General features: G+C 48.2%; 1 protein-coding gene across 3 annotated transcripts in view; it reads left to right on the top strand.

Moving 5' to 3' along the window:
* The window catches only part of LOC147015980 (atrial natriuretic peptide receptor 1-like), a 206338-nt gene that overhangs the window by 87912 nt on the left and 94100 nt on the right, over positions 1-24326 (top strand). For all 3 annotated transcript variants that reach the window (XM_085848663.1, XM_085848662.1, XM_085848661.1), the window contains 3 exons: positions 1836-1971; positions 3192-3286; positions 24243-24326. The exon at positions 24243-24326 is cut by the window's right edge and continues 46 nt beyond it. In XM_085848663.1, the coding sequence (XP_085704789.1) occupies positions 1836-1971; positions 3192-3286; positions 24243-24326 (315 nt within the window). The remainder of the gene's footprint in view (positions 1-1835; positions 1972-3191; positions 3287-24242) is intronic.

Here is a 24326-nt window from a genome sequence, read left to right as displayed (position 1 = left end):
CATCAAGCAGTGCACGAACTGTGACACTCAGCCCAAGAGACTTTCCATTTCGGATTTTCAAATCTGGAACGGGTTTGTAGAGACAAGAGTAAATGGAGATGCTGTTGGATAAGCACAAACATGATTTGTATATGATTGAGATGTTTGGAGATTTTTGGCCATAAAGAGGAACCCAGAAGGCTCTTGTGAAACTAGACAGTCTATTTTTGTACTCAATTTGTAGTACATTGTGTATGTGAACACATATGAGCACATACATCAGATAAATACAAACATACATGGCCTCTTCTACCGAAAGCATACAAAGAGATTTTTAATAACTGAGTGTCGCTTCCAAAGGATTTCATGCACTAAGTGCCACCAAGCAAGCATACATCATACTTACCATTTGTGATTACGTCTAACTGCATGACAGTTTGAAGGTGATAACACCTGAGAGTAAGCATGTTTGGGCAAAGGAATATTACGTTTTAAGGGAGGGGGCAATCGTTGGATAAAGGCCAAAGACAACGTGTATATTCGCCTTTAGTTGTAGACCTTCTTATCTTATCCTATATTAATTGTGTTTAAGGTGAGGATTCAATCTAATATGTTGCCTGCGAAGGAGAGGGAAGGTTGTGCTTGAGGTATCTTGGTTCATATGCATCGTCTCGTGTTCTCCTCTATAAACTTTGGCAACTCCCAGGCAGAGGTGGGGTTCCAACCAGAGCCATTTGGAGAGAGATAATTAACTCCTTCCAGCAGCTGTCTGTCAAAATGGTAACAGAGATTGGTCAAACACCTTGGGTGGAGACTGATTGGATGCCTCTGGTTGGGATTGATGGAAAGCCACTTGGTGTAAATTGGTAAAAGCCCCGACTCCATGGCTGTTCAGGGAGAAGGGAGGAAGAAGCGTTTGGAGATGGCTGTTTTGCTCTGGCCGTGCATTTCTTTGATCTGCTGTACGATCCTGCTGACCATGCATCCTTCTTGGGCTGCCATCGCCTCAGCTCGCTGAATCCTCTGCCATCAGCAACATTCAAGTGCGGCCATCTTCTCCCGTTTACCACATAGCCTACTTTGCTCACAAACCCACCTGATGCTGGCATGTTCTTCAATGCTGCCCAGGTCTTGGGACTGTGTGTGTGTGTGTGTGTGTGTGTGTGTGTGTGTGTGTGTGTGTGTGTGTGTGTGTGTGTGTGTGTGTGTGTGTGTGTGTGTGTGTGTGTGTGTGTGTGTGTGTGTGTGTGTGTGTGTGTGTGTGTGTGTGTGGTGCCAAGGGGGTAGATGGGTTTTATATTCCATAAATTGTTGTTTTGCATATTGTGGCCTTGTGTAGTAAGTGAATTATTTACTTTTTAAGGAATGACATGCCTCATGCTTTCTGCCATTTTATCTAACTAACAATTGGGTTCATTTGGGCTCCCTGGAGAGTTAAATTATTTTAACTTTGTTAGATAGTTGACTCACTGGCCAGCTGGTTCACTGGCCTGTGGCAACCACTCAAAACAGACCTGCGAGGAACAGCTTTAGTTTGGCCATCTTTGGGATGTAGGCCCCAGTGTGAGGCAGCAGCCATTGGGAGTTGTTTTCTCTCAATCATCACAATAGATGAGGGACAAAACACCATTCAGCACAGAAGCTGCCATCCATGTGACAGTAATAATAATAATAATAATAATAATAATAATAATAATAATAATAATTTGGTACAAGATCGTGTTGCTGTTCGTGATGCACACTGTATTTAGCCAGGATTCTGTTACAAAAGTCTTTCTGGTGCGATTATCATTGGCAGCTCAAAGTAGAGTATTGTTTAAAGTGCTTACGGCCTTTGTTGTGTATTTTTTCTTCAGATGAACCTCATTGCAGCCTCATTTTATGATGCAGTAATGGTGTACACCGAAGCACTTCATGAGACTCTACAAGCCGGAGGAAATTTGTACGATGGTTACAACATCACTCAACGAATATGGAATCGCACGTTCAAAGGTCTCACAATGAGCATCGTGCTAGTTTTTTGGGATAGTTGGTATTCAAGAGGTGTCTTTTCAGTTGTTTTTTCTTTCCTATTTCATTCAACATTTTAAAACCAGCGTCACAATCTTTTTTCCGTTCTGTTTTATCACAATTACTCATTATACGATCCAACTGAGATTGACCATCATCCTATCAAAATCCCATGGCAACCGTTTTACAATATTTACCATCCTCATTTATTATTAATTGCAATCATTATCTTGCAATTTATTGTTTTAATATCTCTCCAAAATATACGAGTTAAAGCACCTCTCGCACAGGAATGGACACACAGCATCAGCATGAAAATGACTGCAGTTGCCAGCAACACAAGTCATCATCGTCATTCGTGAGCAGCAAGTGGCTGCGAGTTAGCATGAACTCTCACAGGGGTGTGGCTGTGCCCTTTGCTGGTTCGGGGAGGAATTTGGAATTCGGCCATGTTGCCGGAAATAGCTCGCCGACTCTTCGCAAAGAACATCGTGGGATCTTTAATGTACATCAACTAATGCTGGCAGACAGGATGCCACTTTTAATGACCATCCGAGGGACGATGCACACATTGCTGCCTTGCCCTTTCTATGAGACACCAGGATAACAGTTTATAGTGAGGGTCGGACTTCAATCCTAGCTTGACACCTCAGAGGCGAATGCGCATACCTCTAGGCTATCTTGCCAGCGACCACCAGAAATACTCTTTTGCCATGACTGGGATTATCCTGAAAGTCTAAGAATTAGGGAGCAGGAATTTGGAACATAGCCAGGGTACTGGCACACAATGACCTATCATTTTTGAAAGCGACAATGGGACATTTTAACATCCACAAGCATGCACTTGCAGATGAGACAAACTTTACCTAACAGGACAAACAAAATCACCAAAAACTGCTGCAGATAAAAATGGATGACAAGGATATTAGAATAGAGAAGAGACGAATCGACATAATATTCGCTGTGTTTGAACCTGAGGTCACAAAATCACCAGACAAGAGTTCAAATTGCAACACCCCTCATGCTTTGTATTTTAGCAGTCCAAAACATTACTGTAAAAAAGTCATGTTATTCTCACTTATAGTGAGAATAATTCATGTATTTTAGACTAAAGTTTGGTTGTTATGAACGTACATGCTATACCAGCAGCCCCAGAGTTCCTCATAAATACTGGAGATGTCTTCTTAACCTTTGCTTTTCAGGTGTAGCTGGAGAATTTTCCATCGACAGCAATGGCGACAGAGACACGGATTTCTCTGTGTGGGACATGACCGACCCTGATAGTGGAGAGTTTAAGGTATGTTTTTGACTGATCAGGGTTTGTATGCTTGCTTTCGGTAACACTATTGTTGAAAGTTTGTCGAGTGATGCGGGGGCACTTGTGTTTGTTATTTTATGAGACCACAGTGATTGAGTCTGACTTGAATTGTACACTGTGCAGGCGTTATGGGACAGTTTGGATTTGCTGCACAACGTTTTATATACTGAAACGCAAAAGAAACTTACCACCTTTTAAACCTTCAAATATCAACAATAACACTGCATGTAGTAAATGTGTGAACTTATTTGTGGACAATAGTGTCCTCCCTGTCAGACAAAATGGTCACAGATGGTCACTTGAACCTTTAATGGTCACTTCATAGCACAGCTATTGAACAGCCGTTTTGACTGTCAGTGATTAGCCAAGGGGTACGGGATGATTTTAATGAGCTACACGTGATGTCTTGATATTGGCTTTAAAAAAGCCAGTGCAAAATGGGCATTTCAATCAACATGCCACGATTGTCAAGGGATCAACAGCAGTGTGCCTTGGGCATACTGCAAGGCGGATTGAGTTACCGTGAGGTGGCACGTCGCCTTGGCTGTTCACACCACACGATATCGGCCCTGGCGGACAGAGACCTCCATAACTTTGCAGATGACGGACCTTGATTAGGGAGGCCAAGAGTCACCACTGCAAGGCAGGACAGGCAGATGGTCCGAAGTCAGATGGCTTCAGACATTGAGGACTGAGTGGGACAGAATCCAGCAGCAATCCATCCAAAGACTGGTAGGCAGTATGCGCCGATGATGCATTGCCTGTATCCAAAACAATGGTGGCCACACACGCTATTGAAAGGGGACTGACATTGCACCCTGTGCTGTTCTGTACTGTAGAACAAACTTATGAGATGGTGTATCTTGGTCAAAAACTTGACATGTCATCAATAAAATGCTAATGTTTCAATTAGCAATTGTTGGTTTGTTTTATTTTGAACTGTTATAATTTTATTACATTTCAAACAAGTGGTAAGTTTCTATTGCGTTTCAGTATATAAAGGAAGTTGTAAAAACTTCCAGTTGTCTGGTTTTCTTTTTGACAGAAATCTTAAGCTTGTAGGCCGACAAATACAAATAATTCAAGGACTTTAAGTAGATCAGTATACTTTGAGATAATTTCCCAGGATATTAGGAGAAAGTGGACAAACTGATACAAAGCAGTGTTCTCGACACCATCCTATTTCTAATCTTCATCAATGATCTCTCTTATTCTCTGGAAAATCCCCTTTATCTCTTTGCTGATGACTCCACCCTCTGCTGTGACATCCCTCATCCTTCAGACGGACAGGCAGCAGTCTTCCCTCTCTTCAGACCTTGACAAAAATCACAAACTGGTCAAACTTGGAATGTGTCTTTTATTCCTGACAAATCTCACACTCTCACTTTCTCCCTCCAAAAGGAACATCTGGCAACACACCCATTCCCCCTCCCCCCCTCCCATTTCTACTTTCTTAACAATCCTCTTGAAGGTCAGCTGCTCAAACTGTTGAGTTTCACTCTCAGCCATGACCTTTCTTTGGAAGCCACATTTCAAAGTTGGCCTCCAAAGCCAATCGCTGACTGGGCACCCACTGTTGTGCGAAGTCCTTCCTTGGCACACCTGAACTCTTATCCACTTACAAAGCCTTTATCCAAAGCTTCATGGAATACTGCTCTTCCCTCTGGGTTGGTGCCTCTGCCTCACATCTTGCTCACCTGGACACCATGGAAACCAAGGCCTTCAATATCACTGGAGTCTCCCGGGACAAAGCTGAAGTCTATGGGCCTATAACTTTGTCATCGCAGACAGTTCGGTGGTCTCTTTCTCTTCTTACACCTCCTTTCTGGTCTTGCACCTTCTGCCATCTTTGTACCTTGTTCCTGCAGGTTTCTGCAGGGCACATATGGTCCACCAACAACTCCCTTCTCATGAAACTCCCAAAATCTAGAATCCATGCTCACCTCCACTCATTTGTTCCTCTTTTTTCCCACCTGTGGAACCAACTTCCCCATTCTCTTCAATCTCATTCTTCCATCCTGGTCTTCAAGACAGTTATTTACCACCATCTCAGATCACCCCCCCCATCCAATACCATGATCTTTACTGCACCCATTGAAGCACCTCCTCCCCCCTCCCCCTCCTTCCCAGCCCCACTCCTCCCCCAAATTCCCTGATTTTCCTTCCCGAGAGTTTGCTTCTGTACCCATCTTAACCACCCCATGCATTCTCCCCACCCCTCATCCATACTCACATCCTTTGTTTGTCCGTCTCTGTCTATTTTGTCTCTCGGCACTGTGATTGGTGTTTACCCACTCTCTTTCTGCTGTTCCTTTCGTTCTGTTGCATCGTGATCCTTTCTGTGTTCTAGCTCTTCCATGGGCCTTGACTCTGTATACAAAAAACATTTGGTACATGGGATTTATGTGCTGCATGAGTGAGACTCATGGAAGAGCAGAAAAGCAGGCTTGGGCAAAGGATAAGCGAATGCAAAATGGGGCAAAGCACAACGATTTTACGATTCACCACATAACAGGGGATTAATATTGTTGTGGTTACCAAATTCGCAAACCACCATTCAGGTCCCTTAGGTGAGGTATCTCGGCAAGTATATGTGTAGTTAGGCCCAAACCCGTTGTCTAGTGGGAATACATGTCATTTATGCGAGCTGCGACTCTTCAGGATAGCCGTTTTTCTTTTACTATCTTTATTTTGGACCAACCGCCATGATCACAACCACAACATCAACCACCAACCACAACGCCGCTTCACCACAACCGCCACGACCTTCCCGTCACACCTCGCAACCGTAGCATCGCCACCGTTCTTGCCCCGCTGTGGGTACCGGTGTTGGACTCATGCAGAACGCGCGTCGAACAGCGTGTACAAAATCACGGATTTTGTGCTTCAAAAACGGATCAAAAACGACACACGCCCACTTTTTGCCGTCCAATCGGTGAGCGAGGGGCGATTTGGCCCCGCCTCCAGAACGATCGATATATGCAAATTTGTGGATCAAAAGCCTTCACGCCCACTTTTTCTCGGGCCAATGGGGAGCGAGGTGAAAGGTCAAAGGGAGGGGGTCAAAGGCGAAGTTACGGGGGGATAAAAGGACGGTGTTCGTCAGTCAGAAGGAGAACGAGAACGGAGAGTCGCAAACGAGAACGAGAACGAGAACGAGAAGGAGTCGGAACGAAGGAGAACGAGAACGAAAAGAGAACGAGAACGAGAAGGAGCCGGAACGGAGGGGACGAGTGTGGAAGTCTGGAGCCCGAAGCCTGCAGTGGCTGGAGAAGCTGAAGAGAGCCGGACGAGGGGGTGCTCGCGTCGGTGCCAGGAGCTGCACGCCCGAGGGAGGCCGGCAGCGCGACCTGGCCGAGGTGGAGACGCACACCAGGGATAATAAAGATCCTCTATACCCCGAGCATCAGCAACCCCCTCCTGTTTCCCCCCGCGCTGAGATAGTGCGACCAAGGGGGCCCCGTTCCCACCCCCTACGAGACACCGTCCACGAGGCCCGCGGGTTGCGGGGCCATCGCCGCTCCGCGTCTCATCACCAGACGGGTAGGCGCGACCCGGTCTCGGCCTCAGGCCCGCCTCATTCTTGAGGGTATTTCTTTTCCTTGGTTTTGGGTATGTGTTGTCGGCGCCGTCTGTGAAGTAGAATTGTATAAGTGTTGCCGTGTGCTCGGTAGTCGGTATTAGCTCTGCATTGTTTTCGCTTTTATATTTGCTTTTTGTGTAAATGGAATTGTGTTTTCTTTTTTTTGTGTGCATTTGGTGGAATTGTATTTGTGTGCTTCCCGTGTGCCGCGAATAAATGTGCTTTATTGTTGAACTGTTCTCCCGCTTCGCTTCGTCTTTTCCTCCATTGAATCCCCATCTTGCTTCACGTAAAGGGTTGGTAGTGGGCTGAATACGCCCGATAATTAATCGAACCGTCGAGGTCGACGATAACACCGCTCGGTTATTCTGATAGTACGGAACGGGTCGCTTAAGTGGCCCGTGTCCGAAGTCGACCTGCGGCAAGGTGCGATCGCCCGGTCTACCCTCCGCGTGGGTACTTAGGTAGTTCGAATTTGGCGAGCAACCCTATCCCACGCGGGGGCTGATTGGCTCGATCGCGGTGAGACCGAAAGGTCCACCCGTGACTGGTTCCCGGCGTTAGTCCGAGAGGGTCACGACTGGATTGTCCGTCCGGTGGGCGACGTGCCGCGATTCGAGTTACGTGGCCGTCGCACGCCGGCGGGCGCGAAAACCGCAACACTGGTGTCAGGAGTGGGATATAAACTCATCGCCCTCCTCGCGGCACTGGTATTGGAGAGCGGGACAACAGGCTCTCCTGTCTCCAGCGAAATTCACGGGAATCGGTCCAGGGGTGAGAGAAGCGACCCCCGATTCCCTCCAAATTACGAGCGAGCAAATTAACCCTTCACGAGAAGCAAGATGGCGTCTCAAGGCGAGCGGGAGCCGGGGGTATTAGAAATGGATGTAGAATGTGTAGAATCCATGGTCCAGGATGGAATCCCCGAGCAGGAAATGTTGATTGTGCAGGAACACGGACTCGCCCAACTGAACCCAGAACCTGAGGTGGGTGCGGCAGCGGCCGCGGTGTATGACACCTCCCCCCCCCCTCTCCACCAAAACCCTTCCCCGACCCCTGCCGAAACGGCTCACCCAAGCGCACCCGACATGACCCAGCTATACACCATGCTGGCAAAAATGTATGCGGAAACGACAGCGAAGATGATTGCGAACATGAACAAGCAAATGGACGAAGTAAAAACGAAGATGGATGCGAATATGAAAAACGAAATGAAAGGCATGAACGAACAAATGAACGAAAAGATGGATACAAATACAAATGAAGTGAAAACGACGATGGATGCGAATACACAACAAATAAACAAAAAGATGGATACAAAAATGAACGGAATGGAAACAAACATGAAGGAGGAAATGAAAGAGCTACGGGGTGAGACGCAGAACATGGGCCGAAGCCTGCAGGCGGGCATGAAGGCCGTGACCGGGGAGATAAAAATGGCGACTCCACGTGTGGGAGCAAACGAGCTGGGTGGGGGTGCAACGGCTGACAGGCCCGCGGTGGAGGCGGGTGAAAAAATAATTCGTGGAACGTGTTGGGCGAGGGTCGTGACGATGACCGAAAGGGAAAAATTAAATGGGGAGACCAAAACGTGTGAGACGAGACACGAGGTGACGACAACGGAAATAATAGTTGAGACAAGGGAGGTAAAGGGTGAAGAGTTGGCAGAGACACGGGGGACAGAAAAAATAGAGGGAAGACTACACGATGAAGATGGGGTAAGTGACGCACACACACACACGGAGGTAGTGGAGGATAATGGGGGTGAGCTCGCGGAGCGTGTAGGGACCCGGTGCGAGCAGCGGGATGGCCTCCTCCAGGAACGAGGGGAGGGAGTATGCCCCCTTGAGGCGAGTCACGACCAGGTGAGTTCGGTCGTGCTTTGCGAGGTTGAGGGGACGGGTGCTGTGGACAGGTGCACGGAGAGCTTGGGGGGTATAGAGGCCCCGGAGACCCTTGTGGGGACACGAATCCCCAGTGTGGTTGTCCCTGTGTGTGTGGTGCAAGGTGTTAGTGCGGCACCGTGTGTGGAAGCGACCCCGTGTGTGAGTGGTGTGGTGGCGATGGTGCCGGAGTGCGTGCTTCCCAGCACGCCGTGTGTGGATGAGGCACCGCGGGTTAGTGCCCCCGCGTGTGTGGATGGGGCACCGTGTGTGAGTGAGGCCGTGTGTGTGAGTGAAACGGCCAGTATGAGTGAGGCACCACGTGTGAGTGGTGTGGTGGCGATGGTGCCGGAGTACGTGCTTCCCAGCACGCCGTGTGTGGATGAGGCACGGAGTGTGAGTGAGGAACCGCGGGTTAGTGCCCCCGCGTGTATGAGTGAGGCACGGTGTGTGGATGAGGCACCGCGGGTGAGTGCCCCCGCGTGTGTGAGTAGTATGGTTTGTGTGAGTAGTGAGGCACGCGTGAGTGAACGGCCGTGTGCAAGGTCGCTGTGTGCAAGGGAGACCGTGTGTGTGAGAGAGCGGTATGTGAGGGAGATGTCGGTTGGCATGCGGGAGCACGCAGCCGCGTCTCCCGGTGTGAATGTGATGGAGTGGACTGTGTGCGTCGTAACACGCAGGTGTGCGTGGGTTGAATGGAGGCGACGACGGAGACATGTAAGGAACGAAAGCCGGGTAGCGGCTGTAGCTGTTTCGAGGACCGTGCCGGGTTCACCCAGCAGTGAGCACGCGGTTCGTGCTGTGCAACGCACGAGACCACCACGTGCTCGCTTGCGAGAGTGAAGTCCCGGTCCGGAAACGCCAGCGGTGGATTTGCCGATCCCGCGGACGGACAAAGTTTAGGCAGGTAAATGGATTTGGACCGGACGGGTTCTCCACGCGATCATGTGTGTTAAGCTCCAACGGGCAAAGCACATGTGTTCGCGTGGGGAACCCCTCGAGACGTGGGGCTTGTTTTTTTTATGCGCACGGTGACGTAATGGCTGCACGTGGGGTTGGAATCCGGCAGGAGGGGTATCTCTGCCGGATGGTCCCGTCCAAGGAGGGACGAGGAACACGTGCAGCTGCATGACGTCACGGGCAGGTGCAAAGTGCGCGAGCGCTGAGTTGCCGCGCAGGTGCTGCGCATGAAAAAAAAAAAAAAAAAAAAAGCAAGCCTCACTTTCGGGTGTACAGGATTCCTGGGCAAGGGGTGAAAGACCCCCTTACCGGGACACAGGATGGAAACTAGTTAGGGGGAAGGGTTAGCTTAGCTAGACCGACTTCATGGGGCAGGGGTAAGTCCTCATGGAGTCCGTGGAATGGATTAGTTAGAGGGATTGTAGCCAGATTTAGGTTGGGAAATTGATTAATGGTAAATAATTTTTGGGATTATTTGGAGACAGTGACAGGCAGTGAATGTGGAGAGGGGACGTAGTTTAGCTACGTAGTGTTAAATGGAACGTACTGTAGTTTAAGGGACGACGTGGGAGCACGAGTTAGTTAGGGGATGTAGTTAGAAGAATGGCAGAGTTCAGCGGTGAGTGTGTTGAAGAGTTGGTGAGTTGTGAGGTGAGGACATGTTGAGTGAGTGAGGCCAGCGGGTCTGTGTGTGTGGAGTGAATGGGGAATGCATGGTGCGATGAGTGATGGGGGGGAGGAGTGACTCCCGCCCAAGGGACCCCGGGGTCAGTGTAGAGTGAGTTAGCTGGGTTAGTCAAATTGAAAAATGGAGGTCGTTTTGTTGTTGGTGGGAAAGTAGGCTCGAGACCCATTTGGAGGGGTGCAGGAGCCCTGTTGACGGGCTTGGGAGCGTGGCTGCGAAAGGTGAGTATCGCTGAGTGGGTACCCCGGGCACCAGGCTAGTCGGCCGCGGTAGGCCATGGGCCCATGGGGGGCCGGGATAGAGTAGTGGGCACGGGTGCGCCTGCTTGGTGCGGGGGCCCGGGGCGCCATTAGCCGCGTGGGCAGTGCAGTGGGCACGGGTGACCCTCGGAAAGGGGCCCGGGAGGCCGGCCTGCCACGTGTGCGTTTCAGGGGAGGTGCCATGGGGGGCACTCCCCGGTGTTAGGGAGCTGGTAGGCTCGGAGGCAGTGTAGTGCCCGGGGGTGCCATAGCGGGAGATTCGGCAGAGGGTCGTGCCTGCCAAAGGGAGCCACGTGTCCCAGCCAGGAGACCGTGTGAGGGCACGGAGAGAAAATTGGGGGCGAGGCCCGAAATTGTGAGGACACCAACACAGGCGACGGGAATCTGGGTTGTTAGAACCAATAGTTTAAGCGAGAGGCGCTTGTTGAAAGCCCCGGGGTAGTTTAACAGTTAAATGGTTAGGGTAGATTAGGAGATGTACCCCTCCGCACCATCCATCCCCTCGCTGTCGTTGTGGGCCGCTGGACCCACTTGGTGTTAAGATCGCCGAACTCTGGGGAGGCCATTCTGAGGCTTCGTTGGGCCTCGACACAGGACGTTAGCTCTCCCTTATTCCCCTCCGGGAAGGGAACGTAGGGGTTGGGAGTAGGCTAGGTGACAGGATAGGTTAGCCGAACAAGGACGATAAAGGGGGTTAGGGGACGATTTATAGTGGGGGAGTAAAAATAAAAACAACAAAAAAATAAGTTGGGGCTAAATTGGGGTTTGACAAATTAAGGGAGTGGGTATGTACAGTGACAGGCAAAGGCGATAGGTTGGGAGGGAGACGGGTAGGTAGGTCCGAGCCCGCCTTCCAAGTGGCCAGCACCACCGCACTCCCTCCACCAACTTCCACTGACGGCAAAAGCTGGCCAGCTTCATCTGCTGGCTGTGTTACTGCAAGGCCTGTGCCGGCCAGTTCATCTGCTGGCTGTTTTTCTTCGAGGCCTGTGCCGGCCTGGTTCTGCGGGCTGAGTTTGCCTGCAGCGGCCTTCTTCTCCGGGCTGTGTTTGCCCGCTACCTTTGCCATGCCATGCCCACTGCCCACGTTCACCAGCCCCGTTCAATTTTGCTTTGCCCCCCCCCCCCTGTTCATTGCCATGTGCGCCAGGATCAAGGCAACAGTTTGCAAGCTGCAAGAACTGCCCTGTTGGCAGCTACAACACGGGCCTGCAGTGGCGGCCCGTGCACCGTGTTTGCGTCCGTCCATTCATGCATCCATTCGTTGTGCTCATTGCGTGTGCCGCTTGAGCTGGCACGGAGACTGCGTTTTGCAGCCCATGCACCGTTGTGGTTCACTGCGTTCAGTTCAAAAGGGAAGGCCTTGGACTGCGTGTGAGCAGCCAGCCACGTTCCCTGTCACCTGCATTGTTTTGAGCCAGAGACTGCATGCGGGCAGCCTGGCTCCCTGCTAACTGCTTTTCTTTTGCAGAGTTCATTGATCCTGGGCCATGGTTTAGTGTAAAATTTGTAAGTTAAGGTTAAGATGTACTGTAAATATGAGTGCGCCCCCGGCATGTCTGTCTAGCGCCGGCAATTTTATTTAAGTCGTCCGTGTGAGTGAGTTTGTTTAGGTAGTTACGCAGCCCTCAGGTTATTTATTTTGGGGACACGAATACCATGAATGTCGCACTCAGGGATCCGTAGGTAAAATGTACTAGGGGAAAACTACACATGATGGCACACGAAAATTTGACGACTCGGGACGAGTCTGTAAAAAGGGAAGGGGTAGTGTTGTGGTTACCAAATTCGCAAACCACCATTCAGGTCCCTTAGGTGAGGTATCTCGGCAAGTATATGTGTAGTTAGGCCCAAACCCGTTGTCTAGTGGGAATACATGTCATTTATGCGAGCTGCGACTCTTCAGGATAGCCGTTTTTCTTTTACTATCTTTATTTTGGACCAACCGCCATGATCACAACCACAACATCAACCACCAACCACAACGCCGCTTCACCACAACCGCCACGACCTTCCCGTCACACCTCGCAACCGTAGCATCGCCACCGTTCTTGCCCCGCTGTGGGTACCGGTGTTGGACTCATGCAGAACGCGCGTCGAACAGCGTGTACAAAATCACGGATTTTGTGCTTCAAAAACGGATCAAAAACGACACACGCCCACTTTTTGCCGTCCAATCGGTGAGCGAGGGGCGATTTGGCCCCGCCTCCAGAACGATCGATATATGCAAATTTGTGGATCAAAAAGCCTTCACGCCCACTTTTTCTCGGGCCAATGGGGAGCGAGGTGAAAGGTCAAAGGGAGGGGGTCAAAGGCGAAGTTACGGGGGGATAAAAGGACGGTGTTCGTCAGTCAGAAGGAGAACGAGAACGGAGAGTCGCAAACGAGAACGAGAACGAGAACGAGAAGGAGTCGGAACGAAGGAGAACGAGAACGAAAAGAGAACGAGAACGAGAAGGAGCCGGAACGGAGGGGACGAGTGTGGAAGTCTGGAGCCCGAAGCCTGCAGTGGCTGGAGAAGCTGAAGAGAGCCGGACGAGGGGGTGCTCGCGTCGGTGCCAGGAGCTGCACGCCCGAGGGAGGCCGGCAGCGCGACCTGGCCGAGGTGGAGACGCACACCAGGGATAATAAAGATCCTCTATACCCCGAGCATCAGCAACCCCCTCCTGTTTCCCCCCGCGCTGAGATAGTGCGACCAAGGGGGCCCCGTTCCCACCCCCTACGAGACACCGTCCACGAGGCCCGCGGGTTGCGGGGCCATCGCCGCTCCGCGTCTCATCACCAGACGGGTAGGCGCGACCCGGTCTCGGCCTCAGGCCCGCCTCATTCTTGAGGGTATTTCTTTTCCTTGGTTTTGGGTATGTGTTGTCGGCGCCGTCTGTGAAGTAGAATTGTATAAGTGTTGCCGTGTGCTCGGTAGTCGGTATTAGCTCTGCATTGTTTTCGCTTTTATATTTGCTTTTTGTGTAAATGGAATTGTGTTTTCTTTTTTTGTGTGCATTTGGTGGAATTGTATTTGTGTGCTTCCCGTGTGCCGCGAATAAATGTGCTTTATTGTTGAACTGTTCTCCCGCTTCGCTTCGTCTTTTCCTCCATTGAATCCCCATCTTGCTTCACGTAAAGGGTTGGTAGTGGGCTGAATACGCCCGATAATTAATCGAACCGTCGAGGTCGACGATAACACCGCTCGGTTATTCTGATAGTACGGAACGGGTCGCTTAAGTGGCCCGTGTCCGAAGTCGACCTGCGGCGAGGTGCGATCGCCCGGTCTACCCTCCGCGTGGGTACTTAGGTAGTTCGAATTTGGCGAGCAACCCTATCCCACGCGGGGGCTGATTGGCTCGATCGCGGTGAGACCGAAAGGTCCACCCGTGACTGGTTCCCGGCGTTAGTCCGAGAGGGTCACGACTGGATTGTCCGTCCGGTGGGCGACGTGCCGCGATTCGAGTTACGTGGCCGTCGCACGCCGGCGGGCGCGAAAACCGCAACAATATTCTACTGCTTATGAACACACACAGGAAATCTGAAAGACAGTCTAGGAAAGATTGTTAGACACCATTCATTAATAGTTTGCAATTCATGGTGGGGTCCAGCCAATCAAATAAATGGAGGATGTCCAGATGTGAGATTGAAGTCATCCATCCATTGATGACATAGTTGAAGCACCATTTACATGGTGGAATGATCTGGACAGAAGATAAACTTTAGATAAAAGATCAGAGAGTTGGAAATAACATGAGTCTTGAAATGTGTTGCAATTATCATCAATCTCATTACTTTGCTTGTGATGGGGAGATGCAGATTAGTCGATCGTTGAGAAGGTTAGTTTTATGCCAAATTTATGAATTATGAGAAGGTATGATTGAAGATGATGTTGAAGTTGTTTTCACCCCTATCTGTGAACAGGATATCTCAAAAAGTTGCAGACGGATTCTCACAAAATTTGGTGGAGAGGTTGGATGTGTGACAAAGGAAGATCGGAAATCTTCCACGATGCAAGCAAGCAGTCCTCAGAGAATGATCGTGCAAGGAGCAAGGAAAGAGGAATAAACAGAGCAAATGAATCCTTTTTGAGTATTGAAGCACTGATGCCATCAGGAACAGTCGCAGTGGAGGATTCAAGAGTGGCTAGTAATTTCTCTACCTTGGAGGGAGGGAAGTTAACATGTTGTGGGATGTTTTCAGTGAGGGAAGGAGGATGGGTTAGGATGGGTACAGGAAGAGAGTGGTTAGAGATTTTGTCCATTTCTGCAAAATCAGTTAAGGAAAATAGCTTTACCATGAGCAATGACAATCATGACCCCATCCTTCAGGTATAAACGAAAGTATGAGGAGTACCGTCTAGAGACAGACTTTACCAATTGTAACAAAGTTTGTGTCAATGGTGAGAAGTGTGAGTTCACACCTCAGGTAGAACTGATATTAAGCACTGGAATATCTCAGTCCAGACACCTGTGCAAGATTTGAACTTGGGATCTCAGCATAATGAGCTTCATGCTCAGATTGGAATGCCAAACAGGCCTCGCTTGTAATCTGGAGATATGCAATGCTACCTGTGCAAACAGAAAAGTGGTTTAAAATTTATAACTATTGCATTTGTTGGAAAATATAGTTACTTGCAATTGGCAAAGGGTGCTCCCCAGTTACTATAGTGATCTGAGTTCTGGCTTCAAAATGTTTACATTCCATACAATATTTGACCTATTACTTGGCAATTTTATTATTTTTTTGACAAGTATGTTGATCGCTTCCGTTTGTTTGTTTATCTGTCCGCTCACCTTTAATCACCTACAGGCCACAATTTTTGACTTCAAAAATCCGATTGACTTCAAATTGGAAGAGCATTTGCATATCAGCCACTGAATTCAACCACCTATTATTTTGCGGTCATCATACGCCCAAAGGTCAACATAGGCCAAATTTCAAAAATTGTCAATTTTCATCCGATTGACTTAAAATTTGAAAAGGATTTGCATATCAGATCACTGAATTTAACCAACAACTATATTTGAGGTCAACATAGGCAAAATTTCTAAAATTGTCAATTTTCATGCGATTGACTTGAAATTTGAAGAGCATTTGCAAAATCAGGTTATCGAGTTGAACCACCTATTATTTTGAGGTCAGCATCGGCCAAATTTCTAAAATTGTAAATTTTCATTTGATTGACTTGAAATTTAAACAGGATTTTCACATCATTTCACTGAATTCGACCATCACTTTCATTCAGAGGAAGGTAAATGGAAAAATGTTGTTTGGGGAAAAAAACAAAAATTTCATCAGATATTTTGCCTTCAGGTTTCGATAGGGTCTTGTGCTAATACCCTTCCTGCGTTTTTAATTTTTAATTTTTTTATTCCCATTACTATTATTCAGACCATTACTCTTCATTATTTACATCAACGATTTGGATAATGGGGTAAAGAGTAAGCTTTCCAAATTTTCAGATGACACAAAGCTTGGAGGTAAGGTGGATAGCAGAGGGGGTAGTGATCAGATTCAGGAAAGTATTGATACTTGCATAGATTGGGCAAAAGATTGGCAGATGTAATTTAACCTGAGCAGGTGTAAGGTGTTGGAGATGGGAAAGAACAATGAAAATAGAGATTACAGGATGTAAGGTGTAATTTTGGAGCGTGTCACAGAGGAGAAGGATCTGGGGGTGGCAATAGATATGGGAGGTAAGCAGGCAGCACAGTGCCAGGCAGCTATAGATAATGCAAATCGGGTTTTAGGTTGTATTCGGAGGGGGATCATTTATAAATCAAAAGAGGTGGTGTCAACTTTGTACAGGAATTTAGTGAGGGCCACATCTAGAATATTGTGTGCAGTTTTGGTCATCACAATTCAGGAAGGACATAGATGCCATAGAGAGGGTTCAGCGCAGGGCTGCTAGATTGATTTCGGGCCGAGTTTGACTCAGGTATGAGGAGCGGCTCAAGGAGACAGGGCTTTATACACCGGAAATGAGGCGGTTTCGAGGAGATATGATAGAGACATTTAAGATAATGAAAGGTACAGATAAAATAAGTGCAGATTAATTATTCAACAGAGTAGACAGTGATAGGACCAGGGGCCATAGCCTGAGAGTTAAGAAGAGGAGAGTTAAGGTGGTAGTAAGGCAGGGGACTTTTACTCAGAGAGTAGTTAATGCATGGAATGGTCTCCCTGGAAAGGTAGTGGCAGCAGAAACAGTAGATAAGTTTAAATTAGAATTAGATAGGTACCTGGAAATTATGGAGATAGAGGGGTATGAGGATGTTGACATGACTTTTAGGTAGTTTGCGTGTTGATGGGTGATTGTGTGTATGTGTACGGAGTGCTGTTTGTGGGGGTATTGTTAAGGGGGGTTGTGTGGTTCGTGTGTGTTTTTAACCAAGCCAATGCCCCCTCTCCGAGGGGAAGAAAAGGGGGGGGGGGAACAAAACAAAAAACAAACAATTTATTTCATTAATTAAATACTTTTTTTTTTACATTTTCTTCCTTGGATCTTGTGTAGATGGGTTGGTGTGATGTTCATACAGGCATGATGGGCTGAATGGCCTCCACCTGTGTTGGATTTCCTTGTTATTCCTTGTTAATTATTTTTGAAGTCAAAAGCTCCACATTGGCCTAATTTCTAAAATTGAGAGATAGGGTCAAAGACTATAAATATCATGATATCACAAAATGTTGTAGATGAGTTATGACAAAATTAGGTGGATTTGAGTTGGTTAGGTGACAAGAACAAGCCAATTCGATTTTGGTTCAGATCCAGTCAAGCAATGGGGTACAAAACATAAACTGTTCAGCCTGGCAGAGGTAAGTGCTCTTCCGAGTGCCGTTCTACTTCATTCTCTTTTGCCAAGTGTCACTCTATGAGTGATTTTTTCATTTGTTATTTTGTTCTAATATACAGTATATCATATTGGATATACTCCTCCATGAGGATAAAATATAGGAAAGTCTAAAGGGTCGGCATGCATTTCTTTTTGTATACATCGTCGAGGCTCATGCAAGAGCTCGTCCACCGAACGGATGAGGAGGTAACAGACAAAAACAGGACGCAAAACACACATGCATGAGGTGGACAAGGTGGATACAGAAGGAAACTCTCAGAAGGGAAAACAGGAAAATTAGATGGATGAAGGATTTGGGTGGGGTTAACTAGGGTGGAAAAAAATTCATGGTTTTGGATTGGGGATGATCTGAGATGGTTGTGATCAGTCTTGAAGACCTGGAGGGAAGCATGAGATTGAAGAAGATGTGGAAGTTGATTCCACAGGTGGGGAAAAGCGGAACAAATGAGTGAAGGTTAGCAGTGATCCTGGATTTAGGGAGTTTCACCAGAAGAGGGGTTGATGTTTGACCATCTGAGCCCTGCAGAAACCTGGGGGAAGAGCAGAGGGTGCAAGACCAGAAAGGAGGTGGTGGAAGACAGATAGACTACCAACCTGTCTGCAATAGCGAAGTGAAAGACCCATCGACTCGGCTTCATCACGGAAGATTCCAATAATTTTAAAGGCTTTGGTTTCCACTGCTCCAAGCTGAGCAAGATGTGAGGCAGGGAAGCCAGTCCTGAGGGGAGAGCTCCATCAAGCTGTAGATGAAGGCCTTGTTGGTGGAGAGGAGTTTAGGTGTGCCAAGGAAGGAATTTGTACGACGAAGGATGCCCAGTCGGCAGCTGGCTTTGGAGGCCATCTTTGAAATGTGGTTTGCCCAAGATCATGACTGATAATGAGACCCAGGAGTTTGAATGACTGAACTTCATCAAGAGAATTGTTGAGAAACTAGATGGAAGGGTTAGCAAGGTGGTCCTTTCAGAGAAAGATAGTGAGAGTGTGAGATTTGTCAGGATCAAAAGACATATTGCAATCATTTGATCAGCTTGTAATTTTTTCAAGGTTTCAAAAGAAGGAAGAGGCTGCATGTCGCCTGCTTCTTTGAAGGATGAGCGATGTCATGACAGAGGGTGGAGTCATCAGCAAATAAAAAGAGGATTTTCCAGAGAGTCAGGGACATTATTGATTAAGATCAGTAATCGGACTGGTTCCAGAACACTGGGTTGGGGCACTCCAAGATTGACAGGGAGAGGAGATTAAAGGATTCCGTTGAGAGCCACATGTTGGCTACGAGAGTAGAGGAAGTCAGTAAGCCATGTGTGGAGTTGGCCTTGGATCCCATAGGCAGAGAATTTGGAGATAAAGGCAGGATGTCAGACTGTATCAAATGCATGAGCTATGTCCAGAGAGATGGCCCTGATCTCATGTCTGACATTGAGGGCCTCCATCCATTGCTAGATGAATAGAAGCAGCATGTCCAAGGTGGAATGACCAGGTTTGAAACCAAATTGGTGATCTGAGATGAGGTTCTTGGAACAAAAGAAGGATTTCACATCAACTGATATGATGGATTCCATGACCTTGTTGATGATTGGAAGTAAGCTGATAGGTCTGTAGTTAAAGGGATCAGTTTCTGCACAGTTTTACCTCCACCACCGAAGGTGGCCGAAAGTTATGTTTTCGCCCCTGTCTATTATGAAGCAATATTTGAAGTGATTCTTCATCATTGAGAAATGGGGCCAAAAACGATATCCATATAGCATGGTATTTCAAAAGTTATGGATAGTTGTGGATGAAACCTGGTGGACAGCTTGGGTGTGTGTAAAGGAGGAATCGATTCAATTTTGGTGAAATCCCAATCCGGATCTGGATACAAGAAATTTTAATTTTTAAAGTAATTATTCAGTATTGAGATAGGAACGAAAGCAATATATAGCATGATGTATCAAGTGGTTGCAGACGAGTTATGATAAATCTCGGTGGATGAGTTGGTTAGGTGACAAGGACAAGCCGATTCGATTTTGGTTCAGGTCCAGATCAAGATCCGGCCTATCAGTGGGATACAAAATGTAAACTGTTTAGCCTGGCGGAGGTATGCGCTCCACTGAGTGTCGTTCTAGTTTGTGTAGTGCAGTGATATTGATGGATTTCCAAGCAGATGTAAGATGACCTAGGGCATATGACAGGGTAGAAAGGGCAGAGAGAGGAATGCAAGAGCAGCAGAGTAGGTTTTAGGACACGTGAGCTGATGCTGTCCATTCCAGTAGCAGAGTCAGTCAGAGTCGAGGATTGAAAAAAAATCTTCTCTATCTTCTCAAGTACAAAGGACAGAGTCCAGGAGAAGTTAGGAATGACAGAGAAGGATGGGTACCAAGAGTGACAGGTTCGGGCCACTATTTGGGAGCAAATACAGAATTGAGGCATTCGGCATTCTCACGAGCAGAGTTGGCTGTGATACCATTTGAAGAGAGGGAAGGGATGTAAGGGGAGTATACTCCAGAGACAGACTTAATAAGGCACCACCAGGTTTTAGAGGAGGGAGACATGCTTGAAAGTTCATTCTTGAGTTTGAACAGACATCATTTTCTGTCTCTCCTGAGAGTGAACACACATTTGTTGCTGATATAATTGGATAATTGAGGATAATTGAAACGAGATGGGATGAATTTGTGCATGAGAGAGAGAGAGAGAGAGAGAGAGAGAGAGAGAGAGAGAGAGAGAGAGAGAGAGAGAGAGAGAGAGAGAGAGAGAGAGAGAGAGAGAGAGAGAGATAGAGAGAGAGAGAGAGAGAGAGATAGAGAGATAGAGAGATAGAGAGAGAGATATAGAGAGAGATATAGAGAGAGAAATAGAGAGAGAGAGAGTGAGATATAGAGAGAGAGAGAGAGAGAGAGAGAGAGAGAGAGAGAGAGAGAGAGAGAGAGAGAGAGAGAGAGAGAGAGAGAGAGAGAGATAGATAGATAGATAGATAGATAGATAGATAGATAGATAGATAGATAGATAGATATATATATATATAGCTATTATGTGGAAGAATTCCCAGGCTGAGTTAACATCAGGGGCAGTCGATGTGGGAGACCTGTCCTGAAGAGAGAGGGCTGCTTGGAGTCCTTGCCAATCTGCTTGAGTGAAATTCCACACTCGTCGGCATTGAGGCAGCTCTCTGAGAATAGCCAGAGAGATGTTGACTTTCACAAGCATATGATCAATTGAACCAATTGGAGCAGAGGAAGAGCAGGAGACATTTGCAGGAAAGTTAGTCATTACCAAGTCCAGAAGGGAGGATTTTCTCTTGGAAGAAATCAGGTCAGGTCAGGTATGGGAGCATGTGCCAGAACAGCACGTCGCTGCGTCCACTTTCCGCCGGTACTCCAGGGGCCTCCGTCTGGCCATCCCCCAGGCAGATGCCAGGCCCATCCCCATCTCCTTGAGATGATGGTCAACCTGTTGCAACCATGAGGCACGTGGTCGACCCACTGGCCTCCTCCACTCATGAGACTCCCTCGCTGAGAGAATCTGGTGAGCAGGATCAGCATCAGGAAAACGAGCCACATGTCCATACAGCCGCAACTGACGCTCACGGACTATGCAGGTAACAAATCTCATCCGAGTCTCTCTCAGCAACCGCTCGTTGGACACAAAATCCGACCAGCGATAGCCAAGGATTCTCCGAAGAGACCTCGTACCAAAGGAATTAAGTCTCCGTCTCAGATCCTTGGTCAGAGTCCAAGTCTCGCACCCATAGAGCAAGACTGGAAGTACCAAGGACCTGAAGACTCGGACTTTCGTCCTCCCGCACAGGTACCGGCAGCGCCACACCCCATGATCCAGTGAATCCATGACTCCCCAGGCCCGACCCAGACGTCTATTGACCTCTGACTCGCAGCCAGCAGAGACATGAATATCACTGCCAAGGTAAGTGAATCTCTCCATGACCTCAACATCCTCACCACAAACAGACACAGACAGGACAGCAGCATCCAAGATGTCACCGAAAGCCTGGATCTTAGTTTTGACCCAAGAAACCCGTAATCCCAACGGCTCCGACTCCTCATTCAGCACCTCGAGGGCCCCCAAGAGGATGTCTAAAGTCTCCGCAAAGATGATTGCATCATCTGCAAAGTCAAGGTCCGAGATCTTGACATTCCCAAATGACGCACCGCAACTTGATCTCTCCGACATCCTCCCTAGAATCCAGTCCATAGAAGTGCTGAAAAGTGTGGGGGCAAGTACACATCCCTGACGAACTCCAGTAACAACTGGAAATAAGTCAGAGATGGTACCACCACATTTCACAGCACTCTCAGTACCAGAGTGGAGTTCAGACATCAGATCGATCAGTTTTGGTGGCACCCCACGAAGACCAAGAATCCTCCAGAGGACATCCCGATTCACTGAATCGAACGCTTTACAGAGATCAACATAGGCTGCAAGCAGCCCCTGCCGAAACTCTCGTCTACATTCGGTGAGGACACGAAGTGCAAGGATACGGTCAATCGTTGACCTCTTTGGTGTAAAGCCTGACTGCTCTGGACGCTGGTGCTCAAGCAGATGGTGGCGAACCCTATCGAGAATTATCCGAGCAAAGACCTTGCCCGGCACTGAGAGCAGCGTCACCCCTCGGTAGTTGTTGCAGTCTTGGCGATCACCCTTCCCTTTCCAGAGAGGGACAACAAGGCCCCTCTTCCAGTCAGTTGGGATGATGCCTGTGTTCCAGGCAGAGCACAAAACTGCATGCAACGACACGAGTGCAGCATTTCCACCAGCCTTGAGAAGTTCGGCATGGATGCCACAGATCCCTGGAGCTTTGCCCCGTTTCAACTGGTTCACCGCAGCCCGTGTTTCCACAAGCGTAGGTGGACCACAGTTGATTCGAGGGTCAGCAACAGGGATTGTAACACCCTTGACGTCCAACTCGACAGTTGGGGGATCAGCCTGGTACAACCGCTCAAAGTAACCGGCCCAGCGGGCCTTCACTTCAGACTCCTCTGTCAAGAGCCTACCACTCTCTGCTCGAACTGTAGTGCTCCGAGGGATGGGCTTGGATGAACGTAATGCGCAAATTCCCCTGTAAGCGGGACGAGAATCACCTGTCCACAGGTGATGCTCTTCCCCCTCACAGATTCCTCGCACATAGGCCTCCTTGTCCACCCTCAGTGCACGTACAGTTTTACGCCTCAGCTCCCTGAACAGCTCAGCTCTGCCATTCAGCCTGGCCCTGCGACTCTGGTCAATGGTATCCAGTGTCCCTTGAGAGACAAAATTCTTCTTTGCCCTGCGGTGAGCTCCAAGGCATCCACCGGCAACATCAAGGACGGTGGTCTTGAAGGCGCTCCACAACTCTTCAGGACCCCCAAAGCACCCAGACCCCCCAAGTGTCCACTCAGCCTGTTCGCAAACTCCTCAGCTACTCTCTCATCCCTGAGCTTGGCAACATCCAGCCTCGGCTGGGATGGTACCATTCTCCAGGATTTAAGGTTCAGCTTTAGAGTTGCTACAACAAGCCTGTGGTCAGTATTGAGGAACTGAGCACTCCGGTAGACCCTGCAGTTCTGGATCATCCTCCAACGACCGTCAATGAGGACATGGTCAATCTCCTTTGCCACACCGCCAGCGTTGGAATACCAAGTCCAGCGATGAGCTTGTGGGCGCTGAAACCATGAACCAGCACCCTAAGTCCATGACTTCTTGCAAAGTCAAGGAACTTAGTGCTATTCTGGTTCATAGTTCCTGACCCATGGGGACCAACACACACCTCATAACCGTCCCTATCAGTTCCAGTCGATGCATTGAAATCCCCCAAGACTAGAAGTGTATCTCGTCTGGGGCACTGATCAACCACAGACTCGAGTGTGGCGTAGAATGCATCCTTCACGGTGAGATCACTCGCCTCAGTCGGAGCATAAACAGAGACCAGGGAAATGACACCTAAGGAGTGACGAATCCTTAATCTCATAATACGCTCGTTGACCGGTGTTACCTCAATTATCATTGGGGTCAGCTTATTGGACACAGCTACAGCAACTCCTTGGGTATGGTAACCATCAGAGCGACCAGACCAATAGTAGGTGTAACCACCCACCATTATCTCGCCGCAATCCGGTCTCCGAACCTCAGAGAGAGCTGCAATCCCGATGTCCAAACGCTTGAGCTCAGATGATAACAGAGACAGGTGATCATCCTCTCTTAGGGATAGGACATTCCAGGCACCCACCCGAAGGGACCGCCTCAGGTTAACCCAAGGAGACCGCCGTCTGGTGGACGACACCTCAGCACCACTCCGACACACTCTCCCGCAATCTGACCCAGAGTTTACTTTTTTACCCTGTTTTACCTGTTTTACCTGTTTTAAATGTTTACCGTTTACCCTGTTTTTAAATGAAATACATTATGTATTTTGTTTTATGTGGGACAAAGTTGGCCTATGTAGACCATCACACAACCTGCTATATGCCATATATTGTGTGTCAACGAAAAATCCGACATATCTGTTCCTATGGGCATTGGAGAAATATCATAAATGCAATTGGCCATTAGGAAAAAGGTATAGAAGGTGGGGCTTGTAGAGTTCATGGGGAAGAGAAGTCTTTGTGAAATTTGCCATTGTGTGCTGGCCATCTTGTCTGCAACAGATGACCAGAATCCCAAGAGATTTCTCTGTATATGCAACATGACCGATTGGCTTTGTATAAGATGTACTTTTTAATATAAACAATCTCTCTTTTTATTCTTCCTCACTGTAGATAGCTCTCAACTACTATGGTGCCACAAAGCAACTGGAGGATGTCCCTGGTGTTGAAATCCATTGGCCAGGTGGAGTGATTCCC

Source organism: Eptatretus burgeri, chromosome 12, assembly GCF_056783735.1.
Source record: "Eptatretus burgeri isolate ZD-2024b chromosome 12, Ebu_testis_v1, whole genome shotgun sequence".
In the NCBI taxonomy this organism is placed as follows: domain Eukaryota; kingdom Metazoa; phylum Chordata; class Myxini; order Myxiniformes; family Myxinidae; genus Eptatretus; species Eptatretus burgeri.
The sequence above is the reverse complement of the archived record's forward strand: the minus strand, read 5'-3'. Positions and strand labels throughout refer to the sequence as shown.